This window comes from Microcebus murinus, chromosome 6 (genome assembly GCF_040939455.1).
Source record: "Microcebus murinus isolate Inina chromosome 6, M.murinus_Inina_mat1.0, whole genome shotgun sequence".
NCBI classification, from domain to species: Eukaryota; Metazoa; Chordata; class Mammalia; order Primates; family Cheirogaleidae; genus Microcebus; species Microcebus murinus.
In genome coordinates, this window is record NC_134109.1 from 36,207,239 (window position 1) to 36,233,732 (window position 26,494).

The 26,494-nt window shown below is 40.5% G+C and overlaps 1 protein-coding gene across 8 annotated transcripts in view; it reads right to left on the reverse strand.

The window, feature by feature from the left end:
- SYNE2 (spectrin repeat containing nuclear envelope protein 2) overlaps positions 1 to 26,494 on the reverse strand; it is a 306,127-nt gene that overhangs the window by 31,140 nt on the left and 248,493 nt on the right. For all 8 annotated transcript variants that reach the window (XM_076003979.1, XM_076003977.1, XM_076003981.1 and 5 more), the window contains 11 exons: positions 25,670 to 25,849; positions 24,562 to 24,690; positions 23,084 to 23,238; positions 22,829 to 22,973; positions 21,313 to 21,407; positions 19,887 to 20,121; positions 17,588 to 17,782; positions 15,044 to 15,169; positions 8,667 to 8,822; positions 5,857 to 6,015; positions 4,739 to 4,905 (listed from right to left, as the gene is read on the reverse strand). In XM_076003979.1, coding sequence (XP_075860094.1) covers positions 4,739 to 4,905; positions 5,857 to 6,015; positions 8,667 to 8,822; positions 15,044 to 15,169; positions 17,588 to 17,782; positions 19,887 to 20,121; positions 21,313 to 21,407; positions 22,829 to 22,973; positions 23,084 to 23,238; positions 24,562 to 24,690; positions 25,670 to 25,849 — 1,742 coding nt within the window. The remainder of the gene's footprint in view (positions 1 to 4,738; positions 4,906 to 5,856; positions 6,016 to 8,666; positions 8,823 to 15,043; positions 15,170 to 17,587; positions 17,783 to 19,886; positions 20,122 to 21,312; positions 21,408 to 22,828; positions 22,974 to 23,083; positions 23,239 to 24,561; positions 24,691 to 25,669; positions 25,850 to 26,494) is intronic.

The following is a 26,494-nucleotide window of genomic DNA, read 5'->3' on the forward strand; positions in this document are numbered from 1 at the left end:
TCATAGCACACAGCCAAGGTTTTGATTAATGACATGGGGAGGGGGTTATGGGAAGCAAAAGTAGGTGGATCTTTAAGAAGTTCAATTACAGGGTTTTTTTTAAAACAAGGGTAGACATAGGTGAGATTCTGTGGCAGGCTGAGTCCTCTGGCATCAGTCCCAATGAGGGGATGATATCCAAGGACCCTGTTTTCAGAGCGTTGGTCTGCGCTGGCTGAAGAAAGTTATTAACCTTGCACATCTCTGTCCACCACCCAACATTTTGTCCCTAAACTATTCTTAGGTAACCTAGCTTCCTCTGAAACAGAGCACTGCACATATTGGTAGTTCTGAAAAACAACTATGTCATCATTTAGTCATTTCTCCTGCATTCAGGTTTTGTTGGGTCACTTTCAAAGGTATCATCTAAGAAACATGAGGAAAAAGAGCTAATAGCTACAATTTTTTTAAAAGTTTATTCATTTAATTAAACAAATGAGCTTAGTAATAAATTTCTTGTCATCAAATCATATTGGGTTCTAGATAATTGCATCATTCACCAAAAATATAACACAGTACTTTAAATGGCCTCTGTTGATGAAATTACTTGCATGTTTTTTTTATAAGAGTTTAGATGTCACAAATTAAACTCCCAGAGCAGCTGTGATGGGGTCACATGAATCTTAACGCCCACGCCAGCGCCAACGGGCTCCTCTGTGAACGTGCCTACCCTGCCCAGCACTGCAACTGCCCTTGGCTAAGTCTTTGACCCCCTGAGCTACAATTTCCTCTCTATAAAATGAAGGACCACACTGACTTTGCAGTGTTGTTTCAAAAGTTAAAATGAAATAACATATGGGAGGAGTCTGGCACTTAGAAAGTAAGCAACTCTGATTTCCTCCTTCTCTACCCGATTGATGATGGGGCCTCTTGCCTGAAATGATCAGAAATTTAATCTATTTTAATGGAGCCCTGTTCTCAATGTTTTATCTATTCTTTTGAAATCTGCCTCTATTTTGCTGAGAATAAATCCAAAATAACAGGATTTTTTCCCCAGTGAATTGAACCTGGTTTATCGAGTGTTGGACTTGTGAACACCACTGCAAACCTCAAAGGGAAAGGCTTAAATGTAGAAGAGTTAAAATCTTGAAGTCATGAGGCTGGGTCCCTACATTGGATGTCCTTCCAAATCTTACTTCTCAATTTTAACAAAATTTGCCCCAGAGGTGCAGCAGAACACTGTGGGCAGGACAGAAAAGGCTCACTGATGTCCAGACTCCTGTGGCAAATGAGGCCACTGGGGTGCCTGCGCTGCGTGGCCAGTTCCCGTCGGCACTGTTCACGTGTAAAGTCTGCAGCCTGTGCTCCCTTCCCTTCCCTGACGACAATGCCCAGGGTGAAGTCATGGCAGGGATCAGACAGATTGCTGATTTACGACAGGCCCAAGCTTGCTGCCTCAACCCACAGATTCCCCCGAAGGGTAAATTCAGCTCAGAGCTCCTTAGATTCCAGCCATCTGTCTCAGCCCAGCCTTGCTTTAAAAGGTAAGAGAAGTTATTCCCTTCCAAACCCCTCGGTGCTGAAGGGACTAGGCTTCTGACATATTCTACTCATCTCAGTGTTTCAAATTATAAGGGTCTGTGGTGGCAGGGAGGTGACACAACTGCTGAGTTGAAATTCTGATTGCATCCTATGCTGGCTGTGCAACTATGGGTAAGTTACTTAGTTTCAGTCCTTAGTTTCCTTATCTGTAAAATGGCACAATGGTATCTACCTTTCAGAATTATGAAAATTTAAGTGAAATTGTACAGAAAAAGCATATTGTTAAGAATACAGCTGGCTGCCAATATATATGCTATTATTTCAACCCCTTATTTTCCCAATTGCTCTTTCCGAAAAGATCAATGAAATTTTACCTGCTGTTTCATCTCTTTCCCACCAAGGAATTGGCTGAAGACAGGTAGCCAAAGAGGCTTGGAGGACAATGAACAGCCCCTACTCAACTCCAAAGTGATATACCCATGGCACAAATGATTAAGAATGGACCGTCACTCTAGTCTTCAGGAAGCATAGCTAGATCTTGCTCCCGAATGATCCATGAATAGGTGTGATATCACTGTACCCTTGGCTAGTGCCAAGTGCCTGAGGTGACTTAGAATATAAAGACAACAACAAAGACACAATGTAACCGACAGAAATTATATTATTATGCACTGAGACATTCACTCATTTCCACAAATATCCAAAGTACTATTCCAAGTCCTGGGAATGAGATAGTCTAATCCTTGGCCGCATGGAGGAAAGACCTTGTCACTAGACATAACTGATGGAATCAGCTCCACTCAACAAACATGGGACTCAGAGTCATCTTAGGGAAAAAGAATGAAAATCACCACTCGATAGACATGGGTCCCGAAGTGCCATGCCGGTCCTGCGCCAAATGTGTGTCACGTGTCATTTATGCGCACAGTGGACAGTGCTCTGCCGTGAGCAGTGCTGTCAGACACCTTTTACAGATTGAGGAACTGAAGCTCAAGAAGGTTAAATCACATACTCAAGCTCCCACAGCGAATAAGGTAAAGTCAGGAAGGGCTCGAAACCTGGGCTCTTAAATCTCACTCAGGTCACCGCCATGGCTTCCGACAGGCTGTGGAGAGAAGTTGAACCCTGCCCCGCCTATGCTGCCAGCCAAATCGCCCCAATGTGTGCCTTTTCCTCTGCTAAGAAACCATGAAGGACTCAGACTTTATTTAGGAGGCCAAGTCTTTAGCTGAGAGTTAAAGTCTCTTAAGACTTAGCCCTAACGGAGCTATTAATAGCTTCACCTCCTACATGCGGGCCGGCAGGACTTCTCGTCCCTTCCTGAACAGCTCTGATGCTGCTCCAGTCCCGTACCTGTTTGCTCCCAACATATGTGTCTCCCTCTCTGCCGCCAGCAGCTGTTGAGAACCCCAAGCCCTCATTCAGAGCCACCTGGGAACGCAGCCCCTCTGTGCGGCTCTCCCCAACCTCCAGCCCCGGCCCCAGGAAGATGTGATCTGAGCTCTCAAACTGCCAGGCTTCACCACTGCTCCGATGTCCGCTCCATTAGCAAAATTGACTCATCTTACTACTTCCTGCCTGCGATTCTCACAGCACTTAGTCTGGTGTCTTTGTTGATTGAGTCAGGTTTACCGATGGTTTCCAGTAAACAATGATGTACAGGAATATAGCAAATTATTAAGAGTTATTCTTTTTTTTTGAGTTGCCTGGGCTAAAGTGCCATGGTGTCAGCCTAGCTCACAGCAACTGCAAACTCCTGGGCTCAAGTGATCCTCCTGCCTCAGTCTTTCAAGTAGCTGGGACTACAGGTGTGCATCTTTTGTTTATTTTTAGTAGAGACAGGGGTCTCAATCTTGCTCAGGTTGGTCTTAACTCCTAACCTCAAGCAATCCTCCCACCCTACCAGAGTGCTAGGATTACATATGTGAGCCACACTCCCAGGCTATTAACAGTTTCTTACTTTCATCACCTCCAATTCTTCATTCACCTTACAAGTTCTCCCATATATTCCAAATCACGTATGTGCTCAAAACATTTGAGCACACTGTAACATAAAAGACTTGTGCAGCCAGTGGAAAAGCAAGGCTGCACCCGCTGGTCCTAAGGCGGGGGCACTGTTCTCTGTGCGTCGGGTTGCCAGAGAAAAACACTTCGGCTGGGGTCTATCTTTAGAGAGGGAATTTGACGACAGAAGACATTTAAAACTTTGGGCATTATGACCATTTTTCGAAAGGAGATAAAATCATCGGCTCTCTGATAAGATTGCGCTGGAGAACATAGTTCAGATCTGGGGTCCTGTGATTTAGGAGTCGGCCACGCCCAAGTCCACACCTTAGCTTGTCTGCGGACAGGACGCTGACCATGAACCAGAGCGATCAATATTCACCAATGGACAAGAGGCCCCTCAGAGACCTGGCACTCCACACTCACCGAGGACCCGCGCCTCGAGTGTGCCGGGGGGCAGTCACAGACCCAGCTCCAGAAGCGGGGCCTGCGCCCTCACCTACCGCAGCTGACACATCACGGCGGAACAGGCAGGTGTGATTCACTGGGGTGTGCAAGGCCCAAAGCAGAGTTTCTAAATAATACCTCCTCCGCAAAGAGCCCTTTTTAAATTAAGTTTCCAACTCTCATTTAAAACTACTCTAATTCCTATGGAGTTTTAAGCCAAACAAATATTACTAGAGACTGGGAAGAGTAGCAGGGAGGAGGACATAGTGTGGGTGGTTAATGGGTACAAAAATATAATTAGGTAGTCAGATAGAATGGACGATATTTGATAGCACTACAAAGTGACTATAATCAACACCAAGGTAGGGTATACTTAAAATAACTAAGAGTGGAATTGGAATGCTCCTAACACAAAGAAATGGTAAATGCCTGAGGTGGTGGATACCCCAAGTACTGTGATTTGATTAATTCACGTTGCATGCTTGTAGCAAAACATAACATGTACTCTATAAAGATATACAAGTATTATGTACCCATAATTAAAAAAAATTTTTTTAAAACAAAAAAAATATTAAGGTGAGATATACTCAATTTTCCTATAATGTTGAAACAAGAATTTCCACTCATTCTTACCAAACACTGCCTTAATCTGTAAATTTATAAAACTGCTGGATTATCTTAGAAAAAGACTGGGCTGAGTTTACTAGATCGTGAAGCAACCGAGCTGTACCCAAGGTGTAAGAATCATTTTTAGTCCGTTTCTTACCTTGATCCAATGACATCAAAAAGATGTTGCCAGCGATCGTTGATTTTGTTGAGCTTGTCGTCGATCTCAGCAGCTCTTGTCTTGTTGCTGGCCTTGATTAACTGCTCACCCATTTGCTTTAACTGTAACTTGTTTTCACTAAACAAGTTTATCTCTTCCATGCAGTCCTGGCAAAGGCACCAAAATACAAAGTCTGGATTATTATCAAAAATTCTTTTCCTTTCCAGCCACACAGAGTGGCCTCTTGACATTAAAAAAAAAAAAAAAAAAAAAAAAAAATTCTAATACCTTTCAATGCAACTCTTCAGTGAGTAGCTAAAAAGTCAAGCAACACCCCACAAGTAAATGTGAAATATGCAAGGCCTTAGTTACTTTTTTTAATTCAAAAGCCCTTCTGGTGGCTGCCTGTCATCCCAGCTACTTGGGAGGCTGAGGTGAGAGGACCACTTGAGCCCAGGAGTTTGATACCAGCCTGGGCCACATAGCAAGATCTTATCTCAATTTAAAAAAAAAAATCAGAAATAAGGCTCTTGGTTAAAAAATAAAAGAGGAAGAAAGAAGTCCCTCTGTTTCCCCTCTCACGGATTTCTTCTAATCTAACCTACTGGGAGCTGAGGACAACCAAGCATAACTAAATTAGCCTGATATCAGTAAAAGTTCTTTGAGCTTTGATTGAGTGGTGCTTTGGGTGACTGCAGTAAGAACCTTTCCCTGTTATTAATGATTTTTAAAATTATGAGCCTCATTCCTGTAGACCTCTCCCCTTTGGCAAAGGGAGGTCCTTAGTAACAACTAGAGAAACCCTGACCCTAACTGAGGGGCATGAACTAACGCTAAGGAGATGTGAACCCCCTCTCTGGCCAGACTTCCTGAGACAAAGCAACTCTTCTCAGTTCCATGCCCACCTAGAATGGTCTCACACCTCCCATCCTCTGGAATCTTCTCCTTTCCAACTTTTCTCTCAGAAGGATCAAACATAGTGAGAAAGTCCCTTCCAATTTCTAAAATACTCCTGGGAACACACCTGTAACATTCTACCTCTATGAGTCTGGAGGTGAGGAGGGCAGAGAATTCCATGGTTATCATATCTGCATCCACCTGGGTACCCCTCAGCTCACCTTCTGTAACTTTTCAATCATTTCTTCAATACTAATATCCGCTGTCTGTAGAACTTTGTTTTCCATCTGCACCAGCCATGCACACAGCTCTTTATTTTTTTCATTGAATACAATCCACGAGTTGAGTCTGTCTTCGATCTCCTGTTTGCGTATAGCCACCTGTGAATGAAAATGCATTTAGCAGCTCAGCACAGCTCAGGAAGAAAAGCACCTCCATATATCCCCCATGTCAAAGGACTGTGCATTTCATTCTTTTTAATCAATACCTCTAAAGACTTAAACCTCTATGTTTTTGCCTCTTAAAAACATAAGTTCCTTATACCTCTGATAAATGCCATAAGAAGTAATAAAGACTCCCTGAAGTGTACCTAACTGAAAGGACTGAGTTTTACCCAATACATATCTATTACTGTCAAGTTATATTAAAAATTAGAAACCAGGAAGGCTAGATGAGTGTATTAACCCTTTGCACTCGCTTGCTTTTTTCTCGATTCCTTTATTCTACTCAGGATTTAATTTTTTAAATACCCTAGATTTTACAAAGCGTGGCAGTAGAATAAAAAACTGGAGTTTCTTTTCATACAAGCTTATTTGGATTTTTTTATATTTCAAATTATTGATACATTCAAAGAGTAATTTTAATGTCTATAATTTTTGCTAACCATGTCGAGTCACACTCTACATCCGAGTGCAAAGGGTTAAGCATCACCCAAACTTCTTTTGTTCTTTCAATGTGTATTAATTGACTACTTGCTACATGCTAATTTATAACTTTATGATCCAAATGCTTTCCCTTCTAACCGATCAAGTCCTTATACTTACATAAGGTTAATGTCCTAGCTATTTAATTTAAAAACTATAGGCCGGGCGCTGTGGCTCACGCCTGTAATCCTAGCTCTTGGGAGGCCGAGGCGGGCGGATTGCTCAAGGTCAGGAGTTCAAAACCAGCCTGAGCAAGAGCGAGACCCCGTCTCTACTATAAATAGAAAGAAATTAATTGGCCAACTGATATATATATATATAAAAAAGTAGCCGGGCATGGTGGCGCATGCCTGTAGTCCCAGCTACTCGGGAGGCTGAAGCAGGAGGATCGCTTGAGCCCAGGAGATTGAGGTTGCTGTGAGCTAGGCTGACGCCACGGCACTCACTCTAGCCTGGACAACAAAGTGAGACTCTGTCTCAAAAAAAAAAAAAAAAAAAAAAAAAACAAACAAACAAACAAAAAAAAATAAAAACTATAACACAGATATAATGTAAAGCAAATATTTATAATGCAAATGGTCAGGAAAATTAAAGTCAGTTAAATATTCTAGTATTGTACTTCAAAACAAAGCAAAACAAAAGAAAAACCAAAACAATGTGTATCACCCACTTAATCTACCTTCCCATTATGCACTGTGGCTTTTGGATGGAAATCATGGAAATGTCACCAAAATCTGGTCTGTAAGCGGCTGACCCCAAAGTACCCAATGCTCCATTATGCAAAAGCAACGCCCCTAAGCTGATATGGTCAGCAAAGGGGCCTCCTCTTCAAAGGTTTAAAATTACTCAAATAAATACAAATGTAAATAATGCAGATCAGCCTTATTAAATGTACAAAAGTATTCTCAGGTTTTAAAAATCTTTAGAATCTTAAGAGTTAAAAGGGTTCTTTTGGGAAAGTTTTAATACTCCACTTCATAGACAGGAAAACCAAGGTTGAACTCCCTGAGATTTTCCGGCTATGTACAAAAAAACCTCTGCTCTTTTTAGAGTGAGGCAAAAATACTGAAAGCTTAGACATCCTCCCCAGACAAATGTATTAAAAAGGCTTGAAAAACTATCCCTAAAAAAACAAGTTTTGTGTTTCTATTTCTCGGGCATCTATTTATCTTAGCTTTAAAAAATCCTGGCATTTTGCATAGCGCCATTCTGATTGATTTCACAACACTAACAATTAGGAACATCTGGGCCCCAGTCCCTGGATCTACCTTAACTTTTAGGATACTTTTCATATATTCTCAACATTTTCTTTTATATAAATTTTAAATACAAATTCTAAAAGGGTATTTAAAATTAGAGTACATTGTAAATATCAAAAACTAAAATCAAGAAGGAAAAAGTGGCTGCATTTCAACTTTTTAAAGACATCTCTTAATTCACAAAAATGAGATTAAAGAATTTTTGTAAGAATTATGTGTTTTTAAAACAAAGATCTTTAAGACTATTTGAACCCTTTAATTCTATCCTGATCCAGTCACAAACATACACTGTATAATACTCTAACCACAATTCCATTCTTAATAAGTAGAAGTGATCTGCTGAGATACTAACAGTAGCCACTGGTCATTTCTTTTAGAGAGTTTTAGAAACAAACTACTTGAAACAAACATCAGATTGCATGTGAATGCAGAGTTCTCCCATGCCTGCATGCACTAAGTTAAGACTCCCACCAGTGAGGCCCAGGAGATACACAGAAAACAGACGTTCCTCACTGAGTCCTAGCTTGAATAAACTGATTCCTACTTGTCACCTACACAAGCCAGAGAGCAGAGTCCACACATCTGATGAGAACTGCAATTTCTGTCCCCACTTCAGGTGACTTTTTAAAAAGTCATTTGAAGCCCGTAAACTTCCAGCATTTAGTGCTGCAGAAACAAAAGGGTCAAATCTCTTAAACCATGTTGCCACCTTCTAAAGGAACAGCACTGGCCAGGGGTCCCACTGAAAAGGACCTCTGGGTCAATGAAATTAAGCTCCTTTCTACTTTGTCCTTCAGAGACATTTCAATCAATTCCAAAGCAGCCGTGCCCTGCAGTGAACTGACTTACTCTTAAGCAGAGGTCCTCCCATTGTCTGTGCAAATGCTCTATTTGCTCCTTCAAAACCATCACGTCCTCCACGAGAATGTGCCGGGTTAAGTCTGCCTTCATAGTCTGAAGTTCTTTCAAGTTCTGAGTCCAGTTAGCCAAAGACTTCTCGAGTTCCTGCATTTAAACACAAGGAGGGGGGAAAGGCTTCAACTCAAGCTGCTGTTGTTTCCAAACCTGTAGGCTAATCCTTTGATTAGACTCTGGGGGAGGGGCGGCCGGGACAGGGGGAGGGAACTTCTCAATGAGAAACAGCCCAGGCCAGCGCCTGCGGTTCTGGTTGGCCAGGGCCTCAAGCACCTTTTTCCTAAAGGAAAAATTCTTTCCTACTTTTATTTTTATTTCTTCAGGTAGTTCAGAGTTTTATATAATTAATTCTATTTTAAAGTCATGTAAGTTTTTACTTTTATTTAGAGGAAAGTATATTTGGAGTCTAATAACAATCTTACACAGGCACATTTTAAATTCTGAAACTATGTTACAGATAGATTGTATAAAGTGTGATATCCTATTTTTTAAAAAATGCCTGAGAAATGCATTGGTGCTACTGTGGCAATCATAGAACAGCAACAACTTCTGTTAAAAGGGAATTATTTTTGGTTAGCTTTTGAAAAGAATGAGTATGTATAATGGAATGAAAAAAAAAGTTGTTCCCAAATAATTGCCAGAGATTAGCTAGTGGATAATTTGCTCTGGTCACCAAAACATCTATCTTTTTTTTTTTAGATAAACATCTGTATTTTAAAATGAAGTTATCTGTCAAATCAAAACTTTTTGAATTCTAGGATTTAATCAAGAAAATTACTTTCATAACAGGGGAGGTAAAAGAGCCAAACACTCAAGAGTCCTCCAGGTTTTTATTGTGCTTGCAATTCCTCATGCCTTGGCACCTTTGAAGGGTCTCCATTCCTATCTGTCAATTGAAATCTGAAAGAAGATACTAGGCCATTCTCATGAGGAATCCGCCTATCGGGTGGCAACAATAACAAAGTGCCAATTCTGGTTGATTTTTAGAGTTCTGGCATGATTTCATCACTTACCAACAAGAACTTACGTGTAATAAAATGGCCCATAGAATTGTTCTGAAAGGTTGCACAGAGATTAAGAAATAACACCTTTCTCAGAAGATCAGTCATTACGGACATTAAATTTTTGTTACCCAGTTTTAGTCACACGATTCATTCCAGTGAAGTTGGTGAGAGCAGATTCTGCAGTGGAACACTGTGGACAGCCACACTGCACACGGGGGCAGCTCACGAGCCGAGGCATACCCCTCACTAGCCCGAAACTAGAGACCTGGGAAACCGCCGCGCTTCGTACGGTGTTTGCCGGTCAGGTGCCAAGAAGCTGAGCCGATCCAAGGCCCTGCTCAGAGGTGCTGGCTCTGATGCCTGCACAGCAGGCAGGGGTGTTTAAGTTACCCATAGCCAAGTGTCAATCAATTCGGTTTGGATACTCGCAATATCAACAATCAAAAAGTGTAGAACATTTGAACACGGACATTTTTGTGATTCTTAATAAACATTGCCAAATTGTGTCCTCAAAGGAATGACTGTTTCCATTTCTCCACTTAGTTTTTGGTGTTTTTTATACATGTAGGGTGTATAAGTTTAATATGTGAAATGATTCTTATTCTTTAAATTTGCATTTTTAAAACTACTAGCCTAGAATGCTACCCACTCCCCTTCACCCTGATGCTTCCACAAAATGTTTAGTTAATTCCTATTGAAATGATCAGATCTCAGTCACAACGCTGACTCCCCAGAGGAACCTTCTCTGAGTCACTGGGCAAGGCTGGGACTCCTGTTTTATGCTCTGATTGTCCAGTTCTTGTCCTGACATGCACCATGCTTACAGTTATGGACATACACACACGTATGTGTGCATATGGTGCGGCTATCTGGTTAATAACTGTCTCCCTGGTAGATGTCAGGAGCTGGCAGGTACAGTGACAACACTGCTCACCAGCGCAGCACCCAGCATCTGCCACTGCGCCTAGTGTAGAGTAAGTCCTCAGATATAAAAATGCATGATCGAAAGGAAAGCAATCTGGCAGTATGTACCAAGAGCCTTAAAATGTGCATAAATATTAAGTGAAAAAAGCAAGGGGTCAAACAATATAGAGAGAGTGAGGTCTACTGTGGAATTTTATTATAACTGATGATCACAATCTGTATAAACATATCAAAAACCATGCTTATCTCTAAATTAAAATACCCCAGATTTGCCACCAGATTGCAAAAGAGAACAAGTCAGCCAGATAAGTTTCCTTTATCTTCACTTAACCAGATAAGCTGCCTATACAGCAAAAATACCTGGAAATTTCCAATTGTTTATATCACATGTGATATAAAACTTCCATAAACCAGCGCATCACACAGGCCTAGACTGGACTCTCTACAACAGCGGGACAGCATTGAAGCCTTTGCCTGTGACTCAGTCACCAGTGGGATTGTCCAGTCCCATTTCATTGTACTACCAATGGGGTAAAAAGACCAAAAAAGTAATAGGTATATATATATAAATATTGGCCTGTATATGCATAATGTATCTTTGGAAGAATATACAACAAATTTGTAACATAGATTGCTTCTGTGGAGAGGAAATCATAAGAGAAAAATTTATCACATATAACTTCTGTACCTTATGAATGTTGAACCATGTGACTACATTACATATTCAAAAATTATTTACAGGCCGGGTGCGGTGGCTCACATGTGTAATCCTACCATTCTGGGAGGCCGAGGCAGGTGGATTGTTTGAGCTCAGGAGTTCGAGATGAGCCTGAGCAAGAGCAAGACCCCGTCTCTACCAAAAATAGTAAGAAGTTAATTGGACAGCTAAAAATATATAGAAAAAATTAGCCGGGCATGGTGGTACATGCCTGTAGCCCCAGCTACTCGGGAGGCTGAGGCAGAAGGATCACTTGAGCCCGAGAGTTTGAGGTTGCTGTGAGCTAGGCTGACACCATGGCACTCTAGCCCGGGTGACAAAGTGAGACTCTGTCTCCAAAAAAAAAAAAAAATTATTTAAAAATTAAAACTGTTCCAAGGACTCAATCTTTCAACAAGTTTTATGAACATCAATGTCCACTGTAGCAATTTTTATAATAGTGAAGTTAGAAAATAGATATTAACATAAATCAATCTATCTATCTAGAGAGCACTCAGTTATCCCACACTTCAACTTGGCTGTGATGGGAACAGAGGAGGAAAAGAAAGCTCAGACTGGTCCAGTGCATCAGGGATTATACACACTGTTATAGACGGGCTTCAGGTTACTTGGGATCTTTCTGGAATATGGTCATGGGTAGAACGAGCTCAATGCTCTTTGCCTCTGCCCGATTCTTTCCACAGATAGATGGGTTGCCGAGGCTATGAAAGCCAAAAGGATCCCACTGGAAACTGAGAAGTGTGACACTTGAGAAAAATTATGACTCTTCAAGGGTTCACATTTCACATTCTGCACAGGTTTCTAGACTTTATAGAGGGAAACTCTCTATATGTCAACTGACGGCATGACTCCAATTTCCCTCATTTGTTACCTAAGTTGTAATCTAAACCAAATGATATAGAGATGGTAAACTCTTGAAAATTAGGGAGGAATTTTCTTAACCTAATAAAGGCAGCAACTAACACATCTCTAGCAAATATCACACTTAATGGCGAAACATTAAAATAATTTTTTTTAAAATCAGGAATGGCATGATGGAGCCAGCTGTCAATACTCAACATTGTTCTGCAGGAACTGACCAGTGTAGGAAGAACAGGAAAAAAAGTATAAGGACAAAAAGGAAAAAAGAATTGTCCTTATTGACAGATGATGATTATCCCCAAAGAATACATAAACAAATTATTGGAATTAACCCAAGAGATTAGCAAAAGGGTTGAATATAAGATGAATATATAAAAATCAATATTTCTAGGCCCCAACAATAATCAATTAGAAAATATAATTAGAAAAAGGCAGTATTTTCAATAGTTTCAAAAATATTACACTAAGATAAACACAACACAATATGAATAAAAGAAATTATAAAACATTATTGAAAACCATTAAATATGACTAGTGGGAAAAATACACTCAAATTTTCCAGGAGTACTCAAAATTTTTTCTCAAATTAATCTATAAATTCAATGAAATTTCATTAAAACTCTTTGAGACTTTTCGTAGTTTAGCAAGCTGCTTGTAAAAGTTGTGGAAGATCAAAGACCCAAGGAAATCCATACTAACGTGGTTATCACAATCAAAATGAAGATTTCTTATAATAAAGCACAGTAATCAAGGTAGTTAGATATTAAAGCCAACATAAACAGACCAATGCAACAGAGACCCAAGAAACAAATCCTGCATATATAGAAACTTGATATGTGACAGATTATTCAATAAACAGACACCAGGACAATTAGTTATCCATATGAATAAAATTAAAAAATGGATCTTTGCCTTAAAACATAGGCAAAAAGCAATTCTTCAGTGAATAAAGATGTAAATATAAAAAGCAAAACTTGAAAACTTCCAGAAGGAAATGTAAACATGTACAGTATGGTCATAAAATCTTCCCAAAGGAACCAGAAAATACAAATCATTCAGGAAAATATTTATAAATTAATTTACATTAAAATAAAACAAAAAGATCCTTTGTTCAGCCAACACCACCAAGAAAAAGGAGAAAAACAACTCTCAGATGTGAGATGATATTTGCAACATATATATTCAACAGCAGGGTAGTATTTAGAATAAATGAATGGCTCTTTCAAATCAGTAAGAAAAAGATAAATAACATAATGGAAAATCAGTAAAAGATATAAACAGGCAATTCACAGAAGGGCAAACCTGACAGGGCAATAAACCTGAGAATGCTCAACTGATTAATAAACTGATGAAATACTATCTCACACCTGTTAGACTAGCAAATGCTAAAAAAAATCTGACAATACCAAGTGACTGGAGAAGGGATCATATAAATTATTTTATTAATATATTCCTGTAATGCATACCATACAGCAGTGAGAATGGATGAAATATAAGTATCAACAGTAAAGACTCAAAATCATAACAATCATGTCTATAATCCTAGCACTTTGGGAGGCTAAGGTGGGAGGGTTGCTTGAAGCCAGGAGTTCGAGACCAGCCTGAGCAACACACGGAGACCCTACCTCTACAAAAAATAGGAAAAAAAAAATTAGCTGGGCCTAGTGGCACACCTGTAGTCCCAGCTACTGGGGAGGCTGAGGCAGGAGGATCCCTTGAGCCCGGGTGTTTGAGGTTGCTGTGATCTATGATGCTGCTGCTATATTCAACCCCCGGGCAATAGAGTGAGTCTGCCTCAAAAACCAAAAAATCATAATGAGGAGGAAAGGTTGTATTGTATGTGCTATATAATATTTGCTTATATAAAGTTTAAAAACAGAAAACGCTTCTATATTTCATTGAGAGCTATATACATGTGTACTATAAAGAAATGCATAAATGATGAGCACCAAATTCAAGGCTGCAGACACCTGGGGGAGGGGAAGTACACTGGAGATAACCTGAACTGTGTTTGTAACGCTTTATTTACTCAGCTGGGTGATGGTTTCACAGCAGGTTGTACTATAATTTGTAATGCCTTGTAGCACATTTGAAATTTTTACAAGAAAAAAGATGTAGGGAGAAGGACACTAATTTCCAGCACAGCTTGAAGTTCGAGACTATACATTTCTTCCTAATTTTTTGGATTTGATCCCTTAAGTCACTGAAGGAAGAAAAAAATTTAAAAGACCATTTCAGTAGGCTCTCAATGTTTTCTAAATATCAAAACTGCAGATAGGAAAGAGATGCAGGGAGTGCCTGACCTGGGAGTTTTACTGGTCCAAATTTCTATTGCCTCAAATATCCAGGAATTTGTGCTAGTATGGCATCAATTAAGCAGAATATAGTTCGGAAAGTTTTATAAAAATGTTAAACTTAAGCAAAAAACTCAACCTATTGGCTTTAAAAAAAATGAAATTCTTTAGTCATACTTTATTTTTAAAGACAAAGTCATTTGATAGGGGAACAGCTTTTATGGTAATATCGGAGGCCACATCGTGTATTACAGAGGAGGAAAAGAGGGAGAAAGGATCCGAAGGAGAAAACCCTCAAGAGCTTAAGGAGTGAGTTTTTGTAAAAGTCCTTCTCATTTTCCAACAAGGATCACAAAAAGCATCAATTCTAATTCCTTAAGAGACTGGGGTGTTATGTTAGGAAGATAGGAAAATTGAACATGAAAACTCAGTTTCAGCACAGAAATAGGCAAACAAGTACTTTGAAAACAGCTAAGTGATTATCTTGACCGCAAGTTCAGATTTCCATACCTTAATCAGCTCTTTTTCATTATGGAGGTCCTCGTGAAGTTCCGGAAGAGGATTTTTACTTTGTGCCTTTAAAACTTGCAGCTTGCTTTTTAGCACCTTGATTTTCTTTCCACACTGGTCCCAGGTCTATTTGAAAACAGTATGAAGACTGGTAAGTACTTTTCTCATTAGAATGGACAGTACACATAGAACAGCTCATTTAACCCATATAATCTTTCCAGGAAGTGTGTTTTTATAAATCACAGGGAAACCCAGTTCCTCGTCTTGACTAGCCTGTGGTCTAGCAGAGCCGCAGGACCCAACATGACTCGATGCCTCTTTGTGGCCATACCTGTGGCTCACTTCAACCACTGGGTTGGCCTCTGCTTGAAAATATTGCTTCCTCTCTGCCTCTATCCCTCATCTATCCAATCTTATTTCTATTTAAACTTTGGAAAAGTTCACCTCTAAAAGGCTACTGTAAGGACCGATTGTGAACACTGACAGTCTTGGGCAGAGCTCCTCAAACTTTTTAAACAGTAGGCCAGTTCACTGTCCCTCAGACCATTGCAGGGCCAGACTATAGTTTAAAAAAACTATGAACAAATTCCTGTGCACACTGTACATATCTTATTTTGAAGTAAAAACATAAACAGGCAAAAACACCCCCATGTGGGCCGTGGGCCGTAGTTTGAGGACGCCTGGTCTTGGGTGTATGCTCTAAAAGCACTCAACGACTTTCCTTGTCTTCTTTTCCAATGCCACCCCTCTGCTGGTTCTCTTCCCCTTTCTTAAGCTTGAATACAAAGCACTTTCAACTTTATGAACTCATTGTAATTATAATAACCTTAGGAGACACCCTGGGCAAGTATTATCACACTTAAAATAGGAAAACTAAGGGTCAGAGAAAAATGACCCACAGATATGAAGTTAAAAGCCTAGTCAAGCTTCGACCATCTCTTTTCCTCAAACCTTATACTACTGAGCAAATAGGCACCTGCATTTTCTTTCTTTCTTTCTCTCTGCCTCTCTCTCTCTTTCTTTCTTTTTTTTTGAGACAGAGTCTCGCTTTGTTGTCCAGGCTAGAGTGAGTGCTGTGGCGTCAGCCTAGCTCACAGCAACCTCAAAATCCTGGGCTCAAGCGATCCTCCTGCCTCAGCCTCCTGAGTAGCTGGGACTACAGGCATGCGCCACCATGCCCGGCTAATTTTTTCTATATATATTAATTGGCCAATTAATTTCTTTCTATTTATAGTAGAGACAGGGTCTCGCTCTTGCTCAGGCTGATTTCGAACTCCTGACCTTGAGCAATCCACCCACCTCGGCCTCCCAGAGTGCTAGGATTACAGGCGTGAGCCACTGCGTCCGGCCGGTACCTGAGTTTTTCAAGTTCAGGGTATTTATATTTCATTCATTAGGATAAGTTTCTACTGCTGAGGTTACTCAAAGTAGACAGACACACAATGAAATGTTATTCTATTCCTCAACACAGCTGACACCTAAACATGATTGGGTTGGACTAATCCTACTTTAACACCTCACTTAAGGGGAGGCCACTTGTCTAGCACCATCAACTATCTGGAACTCAACTAAGAAGAAAGCAAAGAGAGGAGTACTTATGTCTCCCACCAAACTGTTATATGTATTCACTGTTACGCTTTCCAAACATGGCAGATGCCCAACAAATGTTTGCCCAACAAATGATGAATTTCATACGGTCTACATACCAAAAAAATTTGGATATTTTATTGACAAGAGAGACCCTCAGGCCCTAACTCAGCACATATTTACTCTTAATTCAGAAAAATATCTCTACCAAGCTTGGTTATCTAGTTTGGGTACACAAAACAGATTAGAGAGGAGAATGAGCTATAAAGGAGTAGGTAAGCTCAGAGAAACAAAAAGTAAAAACAGACAGCTTAACATTAAGAGGAAAGAAAGAAAAACCATAAAAACCACATCGGGACTCAAAGAGCACAGCAGTGCAAGGTGGGCCATGGGTTCAACGCAGCTCAGAATCCGTGAGAAAAACTTGGTAATTTAGCATAACCAAACAATAATGATTGTCCCAATAATGACTCAAAATCAAACATTTTGGTTTTTAAAGGTATAATCATAAATTATCTGGGAAATTCACTTATGTAGAAAAGTGCATTCTCTGGTGATAGTAGAAAAATGCAGTATCTCTGGGTTTATTTTCATGTATGCCATGACTATATGTAGAACATTAGCTCTGTGTACTAAACTTATATTGAACATGGAAAAGTTTCCTGTTTCATAAAAGTAAATATCTTATCCCAAATCCACAGTTCTAAAAAACAAAAGGGAAATATATCTTAATCTTAATAGAATCACAAATATTTATATACTTAACATTGAGCTTTTTCATTGCTATATTATTATTTCACATTAAGTAACTGGCATGACCCATGGATTAGTAGAATGTGAGTTGGAAAACTCATGATACTGTGATTTCCTAAAATCATTCCCATTTTCACACAGCAAACAAAAATCATATGTACTGAATTTGTATACCATGAGTGGAAAAGTAAGTGGCCCGTTTACCTCTGCAATGCTCTGGAACTGCTTAATCATCTCTGCTAGTTGGAGCTCTGTGTCCTTCCAGTTGTCTTGAAGTTGACTGATTCTCTTGTGAATTGACTCTTTAGTTTCTGGGTTAGTTGTGTGCAGTAACTTTTCCCCAGTTTCCAAGGTCAGTGAATAGGTAGTCTGCCATCTCTGAAAATGGATTTCTTTAGTCTAAAAAAAAAAAGTGATTTGCGTAAGCTTCTGACGTGACTAAAATGTGATTGTGTGCGTTTGTTTCCTTCAGAGCTTTCCTAAAGTGTTAAAATAGATATAAATTGGACAGATCTGGTCAGAATGTACACACTCATTCACATCAGTGGCTAATGTTTTACATCAAGTAGACAAGCATACTACCAAGGAAGTGTTCTTAAAGTAACTGCCAAAGATTGGTGAGATAAGATTCTTAGTGTAAGGATTAGAAGCACAGAGAGATATTTAAGATTATTGGCACATAAACATATATCAATGTATGCACTGAAGGGATAGCTTTAAAAAATTCTATCTGAATATCATGTAGGCTTTTCTTTAAAGTGATTGAAGTTATTTATAATACAAAAATGAACTAAACATTTTTTTAGTTGATTCATACTTTCCAAAGCATTTGGTTTTAGGGGGAAAAAAGTTTTTTCTGTTTTAAATATGAGTTCCTTCATCTTCAAACTTCTCCAGGAAGACATAATGTAAGCATTTTCCAAAATGGAAGCTGACAAACAACTACAGAGCACTAACTTACAAAGATGTTCTTCAGAAGACTCGAGATCATCCAAATCCAAGGGAGAAAGCAGAATGTACTCCCAGGAGTGGCACTCAAATAAGAGAAACGGCTACGCAATGACCACACTCACCCCATACCTGTCTTTCCAACGTACTGTGCTGTGTGACTTGGCCACTTGGATAGGGGACCTGGTGTCCCTCCCATCTCCCCTCATGTGCTCAGCAGCACACTACTCCCCAAGATGCTCAACTCAAAACCTAGAGTCATCCTTGGTTTAGCTCTTTCTTTACCTGCCACATCCAAATTAGCAGCGAGTCTTAGAAACTCTATCTACAAAATATCCTTTTTTATCTCCACTGAGACCACCCTTGTCTCAGCCACCATACCAACTCTCCAAGACTATTAAAATAGCTTCCTAACTGGTATGGCAGACTGTTCTTTTCATAAAATGGCCACAACGATATTCCCAGGCCTACATGTTCTTCCAGAACCTTGCCACTCCTCATCAAATGGTGAGATCTCTGTCCTTTCCTCTTGAATCTGTTGGCCTTGATGATGAGAGTATGGCGGAGGTGACGTATATGACTTTCGAGGCTGAGTCTAAACAGCAACACAGTTTGTACTTAGGACATGAGCCCTGGAAGTTATGAGTCACCATAAGAAGTCTGGACACTGAAGCCTCCAAGAGGCAAGATCACAGAGAATGACCCCAAAGAGCCCCGGCTGTCCCAGTCTTGGCTGTCAGAATTCCAGCCTAAGTGCCAGTCATGAGAGTGAGTGATTCTGCAGATGACACCAACCCCACCCACCATCTGACTGAAACTGCCTGAGATACCTGACCTAAGCAAGAACCACCTAACTGAGCCCTGTCACACCTGGAACTATGAGAGAGAACAATGATTTCCGGGATGCAGCCACAGGTAAGTGAGAGGCTGGGATTCCTACATTTGTCTGATTGCCCCTATGAGGTCTTCTCTTGGTCCACAGAATATGCCCAGCACTTAGGATAGTGACTGGCGAAGAGCAGGTACTCAATTAATATTTGGTGACTGCACAAATGAGTGAGGAATGCACAGGATTTCAGAAGGGAAGTTTGTTTAGCTGTTCACTTTAGGCGAACAGTAGCTCTATAGCTCCATGGAACATGCCCAACTACTTATTCTAATCCTACGTTCACCTAGCAATTTTCTGATGGAAATCTTTGTTGCCTGGAAGAATTTGCCCTTCAAGAGTAAGCAGGACAGCCACTGTGTATTATCATACTGGTGGTCAATTTTATACATTAATCAGTGCCTCATGAGCTTGGGTGGTGTGAGTCTGCCACCAAAACTTCCTCCACCTCATTCACTCATCACCACTCCATGCTACCTCCTCCCACAGCCCAAGGGAGCCTGTTTCTGGATGAATGGATAAGATTGGGTTTCTGACCCTATAAGCTAGTGAGGGACCAGGCTGCACTTGGACCACAACATCATAAAAAAGGTAAAACCAGAGGTGGCTGAACATCTTGCAAACAATGACCACCCTGTGGCTCTCAGACTGCTACTATGCATGCACTACCTTCAGCTCATGGATGAGACTTCTGGTTTGGTAGAGGCTAAGGCGATCCTGGCCCTTCACTGCAGAGAGCAGGTGGCTGGTGTCGCTGAGGAAGCGGAGCAAGTCCTCCACGGAAGTGGTGAAGTACTGCCACCGCCTGACCAGCTCATCGACGTCGTCCTTCCCCTGCCGAATGCCCCGGGCAGCACTCTGCCACCGGTCTGTGAGCTTTGAGAATTCTGAAACAAATTCTGGTCTGGGGAAAACCAGATGATTAGAGAATCCTGACGTTAACGTGTAGAAAAAATAACTACCAACTGGTAACAGAAACTCAGATTCGCTATTTATACATAGAGTTTATATGGAAAAAAATCCCCTAACTTCTGAAAACCTGAGTACTATTCAACTTAAACGTGATGGGAGCTTTGGGAGGGGGCACCATACAGGTTGGCAAAAGAGGTTTGGCAGAAGGTAACCTGGTATTTTGCCAGCATGCATGAGAGCCATTCCCTTAAACAAACTGAAGCTGTTTAACATACACTATGCCAAATGCTGCATGGAAAACTGGAACGTGGATCAATGGGAAACAGGCGAATACGTAGGTACCTTGTAATGCTACTGATTACCTGAGCATGTACTTGACATAATTTTAGCAATAAAGAGCATGCTTTATTGCAACTACTCAGCTAGTATTTTTCCAGATAAACACCACCCTTCACATGAGAAATAAGGCCTTTTATCTATTATGGGAAAGTCATGCTTTGCCATACTGATCAAACTGAAATTAGCTTGTCATCCTGGAATTGGCTTGAACTTGTTATTTCAGAGTTGGGAAGTTATCCTGAAAGAAGATTCAGGGGTATCTGGGTGGTGCTGTGGAGGACAAACAATACGTATCAGGACACTTAGAGAAGTATGTAAGTGGCTGGGCCACCTCCGGGCTATCTGCCATGTGTTCCAGCCATGGGAGCGGGCTCCCTTATCCCCATCCCCGGCAGGCTGGTGGCGGGGCTCTGCTCAGCTGCCCGCGCTGCCCAGTGAGCCCAAGCCCATGCACACAGCATGGGCAGCAGTCCCTTTTTTCACAGCTAGGACACAGCTACCTGTGGGGAATGGCAGTACTTTACAAATTATTTTTTAAACAACAAAATGTTCTTCTATAGAAGAATCATTTGGGGTAAAAGCTCAGTTTACTACACTTGAGTGGATATTTTCGAAAACTTATGAGCTGCTAACCCCACTTCCCTACCATAGGGAAAAGTGCCACCAATGGACGGTCATAGGGTAAGACCTGGTCCTAATCCATAGTCAGAGACTGGTCTCTGGTGACCTATCAACCAATGTGGCTGTAGGGTGCCAACGTGGTCAAGATTCAGGGCAGAAGGCCTGCCCTGCCTGACCGCACTGCTCCCAAATGCCCACAACCTTCACAAGCCCAGGCGCTTACCTCGTCTCTATTTCTGTTGTGTCCAGGAGTTGTAAGGACTGGGTGACGTAAGAATCAGCAATTGTCTGGTTTACAGAAACTTCAGCTTCTAGCATCTGTAAGAGTCCAAATATAAAATATCAGCTAGCAGAATTCATTTTATAAATCTGTAACTTACATTTCCTATTCATATCTAAGCATGCAGAGGGATGATTAATTTTTAAATTATTTGAGCCTAACTGAAAAAAAAATGCTCAACTATCACATCAATATCACCTATGAATATAAACTTAGAAGCAAACAGGTCTAGTAACTATATCTAATGCCCATTTATTGGGCATTTATTGTTTGCTAGGCACTGTGGACAACACGCATTGTCTCATTTATTTCTTAACCTTCGGACTTAAGCTCTATTATTATATCTATTTGAAGAGGAGGAAACTAAGGTATAAAGAAGTTCAGTAACTTGACTTGAGGTCACTCAGCTTTATGGCAGGGCCAATTTCATTTTCCTTGGATGATGTTAAGGTAACAATGTAGACTTAAATCAGTTACATTAAAAAGTTTGAGTGAACTAATCTGCACATTTTTAAATGCAGGGTCTGCTTACAACCATCAGGAGTATTTTCAAACATACATCAGCACAAGCATGGGGGAAACTCCTCTATGAAATTATTAATGCTGCAGATACAATTAGACCAGGTGTTTTAATACTGTATAGCTGCGGTCCCCATCCCTGGGCCTCAGACCCATACTGGTCTGTGGCCTGTTAGGAACTGGGCTGCACAGCAGGAGGTGAGTGGCTGGTGAAAAAGCGAAGCTTCATCTGTATTTACAGCCACTCCCCATGGCTTGCCATCATTGCATAAGCTCCGCCTCCTGCCAGATCAGTGGCAATATTAGATTCTCATAGGAACGAGAACCCTACTGTAAACTGCACATGCGAGGGATCTAGGTTTCGTGCTCCTTGTGAGAATCTGATGCCTGATGATCTGAGGGGGAGCTGAGGCGGTGATGCCAGTGCTGGGGAGCGGCTGCAAGTACAGATTGTCATTAGCAGAGAGGTTTGACTGCACGACAGATGTAATGTGCTTGAATCACCCCAAAACCTACTCCCACCCCCAATCCATGGAAAAATTGTCTTCCATGAAACCAGTCCCTGGTGCCAAAAAGGTTGGGGACCGCTGCTGTAGAGAATTATTTAGTGAAAATGCAAAGATGAGTTGAAGTACTTTAACACGATCTTGGTGGAATGTTGTCTGCATTCTGTGGAAGCAAAGTTGCATAAGCAGCTTCCATATACTGCAGAAAATCTAGGAGTGCTGTCACTAATAAAAGACAGTGGTAGACTAAAATGTTGAAACTTAAGAAATGTGTGAGTATTTACGAACAATCAATTGACAACTGAATTTGCTTAAAGACATACATTCTCTATTTACAGATTGACAGGTACTCCCTGTGTTTTATTTAAATCTATCTTTCCCTGACTCCTGCCCCAGAGTGAGTGGTTCAAGGGTGGCAGGGAACACAGGTTTACCTCATAAGTTTTCTGCTGTTCCAGGAGAGCTGGAAGGCTGTCGGCAATATTCACTTTGAGCATCTCTTCCATCTTCTCCAAAAGTTGGACCCACTTTTCACAATAATGAAGAAACTTTTCATTCAATCCAATTCCCTGAAGCTCACTGCAAAGGTTTACAACAAACAAAACACATCCATGTAACAACGACATTCCTGAGCTGAAGCCATTAATTTCACCTTGACTGAAACAATGGCAGAGACGGGATGTTCTGACCTGAATCGCTCCAGGGCTGTGGCTGTGGCCCGAACCCATTGCCGGTTCATGTTTTGTAATGTCTTTACAGCTACGTCACTAAGCGAGAGCTTGAGGCTTACTTCATTCAAATGTTCGATATCAGGTGATTGGGCTGTCAGTGCCAGCACATGATTCTATTAAAAAAAAAAAAAGTTGAATTCCATATTTTGGGATACCAATAAGATATCTAGACAACAAAAAACCCTCCTTATCTCAAAGATGATGAAAAACTGGGGCCTGAACAGGCAAATGACTTGCTCATAGTTTAACAGCTAGTTAAAATTCAAGCTGGGCCTGAACTCAGCTCTCCTGATGCTGTGCTTTTTCTAGAATACCAGCTTGCACAAATGGCTAGCACCTAAGCAACCCAGGAATTAGAAAGTGATCTCAGATTTTGTCTTTGAAGAATATAGAAAACCAGCTTCTTTAAAAAAAAAAAAAGACTACTTCTGGACCTTCAAAAGTTCCATTTATTCTGTCAACAACTTGACCTTCAACAGGTCAAGCATGGAACAATGAAAATTTGACCCTTAAAAGAGCCCTAGCAAGGTATGGTACTTAAACACCCACATTTTGATAGAACGTGAAATCACAAGAAAGCAAACTCACCAAAATTTTATTTTTAAGAAGATATTCCAGGGACAGCCTCTACAATATGTGAAGCAAACATCCTTAACAACATCCAAGTTATCACTACAGAACTGTGCTATAAAATTCCAGGTCAAGGTCAACATACTTTTTCTCTAAAGGGTCACATCATAACTACTTTAGGCTTTTGTGGGCGGTCTTGACTCAACTCTGCCCTCAAAGCATGAAAACGCCGACAGACAATATGTAAATGGAAGGGCGTGGCTGTGTCCTGATAAAATTTTATTGACAAACATCAGTGGTGGACTTAGATTTGGACAGAGTGCCACAGTTTCCTGACTGCTGGTGTAGGTTACGGATATTGATTCTTAGGAGTGGCAAGATCCAGAATTATTTCTTTCGTTCATTTATGTTCATTAAACTAAACTACTAAGGTACCAAAGGAGGAAAAATACATAATTTTAATAGGGTACTTTACTCTTGATCTTAAACTAACCAGAAAAATTCAATGAATCACAAGAGCCAATTCCTAGATTATTCTAGCTCACTGATGCTAATTAGTAAAGAGGTTAAGACAAAATCTATGAAAAAAAGAAATAAAAGAGAAAAAAAAAATCTGCTGGCTTTGGGTTTACTAAAAGAAATAAAAGAGAAAAAAAAATCTATGAAAAATTAGTCTGGCATATTACTAAAACAGATCTCTATGTTGTCCTACTTTTTCTAGACCTTAGGGAAAATAGGACACTAATGAATGGCATGTAAATAACTGTGCTCAAGAGTTACTTAGGATGCAGATTGTATAACCTAACAGTAACTAGCTTATTTTTTATCCTATGGTGAGTCTAAGGAAAGACAAATATTGGCAATACCAAGAATGAGTCAGGATTTTCTTCTTTTTCTTGATGATACAGACTATTCAAATTCTCTTCTTCATGCATAATATGACCTTTTAAAGATTCCAGCTGGTCCCCAAAATCCTTAAACTGTGAGAGAACAAACTAGAACGAGAGAAATTTTCATTGGAAACTATTATCAGGTGCATATAAAACAGAATTAAACAGAGCCATGGGAGCTGATAAGCGTTCAACTTGTTTTCAACCCCAGCAGTCATTATTATCTTAAACATTCATAAATAAATATTCAGAAGCCCCCTGATTTTCACTGTGACTTCGTGCCTTCTCAGATGGAAGGGTCACCTGCTGGAGGGGACCATACAGGGGAAGGTCAGTGAGTACTCTGCTCTCTCACACCCACTGGTTAGATTTTTTTTTTTCTACTGCTGGTACTGAGATATTGGAGTTCCATAGCCTTCTATGTAGCTTTTTGACAGCTTATGCACTAAAGACTTTTTTAAAAAATGAAGAATATAACAAATGGCCATGTTTTGAGTATTTTTTTTTTTTTTTTGAGACAGGGTCTTGCTCTGTTGCCCTGAATAGAGTGCAGTGGCACCATCATAGCTCACTGCAACCTCAAACTCCTGGGCTCAAGCGATCCTCCTGCCTCAGCCTCCCGAGTAGCTGGGACTACAGGCACACGCCATGATGCCCAGCTTATTTTTCTATTTTTTGTAGAGACAGGATCCCCCTCTTCCTCAGCTGTTCTCAAACTCCTGGCCTCAAGCAATCCTCTTGCCTTGGCCTCCCAGAGTACTAGGATTATAGACGTGAGCCACTGTGCCTGGCCTAAGCAGCTAATTCTATGACTCAGTTACCCCACTCAGAAATGCAAATAACTGTGAGATCTGAGCAATGTATGAAATGTAATACATATATCGCTTCTTAAACTAACATGCTCAGGGAAGAAGAAATGGTTGCTTAAAACCTGCCCATGTGATTGAAGCTCAGATCATGTACGTCTGGGGCAGCCTCAGTCGGTGGTTTCTCTAAGGAGCACTATTACTCCATGGGGTACAAGGGATTGAGGGTGGTACACAGATGCCAAAGACCAAAACTTGAAAGGAAAAATAAGACGAACCTCAAACTCATTCGCTTTCACAAGCAGCATCTTTTCCAAATAAGCAGCCCTCTGGAGGGAGTGCAGGTGACCAGGGAGGAGCATGTGTGTGCTGCACTCCGTGGGCTGTGGGAGTCGTTCCAGAAGAGGAGAATTTTGGAGAAAGGCTTCTTTTGTCTTCTGCACATCACGCTGCAGCTCCTGGAGAAGAAAAAGGGATCACAAAACACTTCTTCCTCCTTTCTCACCACACTCCCCTACCCCCTGCTGCTCCAACAACATCTAGGAGAATTTGTGCCCTGAAATTGTGGGCATGGCTTTTTGTTATACTTTGTTTTAAATAGCTAAAAAGGCTGAGCTTTCTTTAAATGATATACAACACTGGCGTTGTTCTGAAATCTGTCAGTTCAAAGCTAAAACTGACCACTGACCTACAGAGTTGAGGCTTCTGGTATACAGAGCTGGAGACCACCTGGGTAGATTCAAGTGCTTATATTTCTAATTATTTAACACTTTAAGGGTCAGCTTTCATACCACTTCAAAAATCAACACAACCCTGCCTCCTGCTTAGACTTTCTGGTATATTAACAGATGGACTAACTTGCAGAGACCATAGAATCTCATTACTCAAGCTGATTGTGGGGCTACTCTGGAAATAACTATGGATGTGAAAATTTCTGGGTTATTTTGTTTTTAAACAACAGATCAAGTAGAAGTCAATCAAAGGTACAGATCATATCTCTTGGATTCTTGTCTAATTAAACTGGTTACTACCGGTTTTTGATTTGTCCTATAGGACCAGAAAATATAAAATGTATCTGTTCATCCAATTTAAAACTAAAAAGT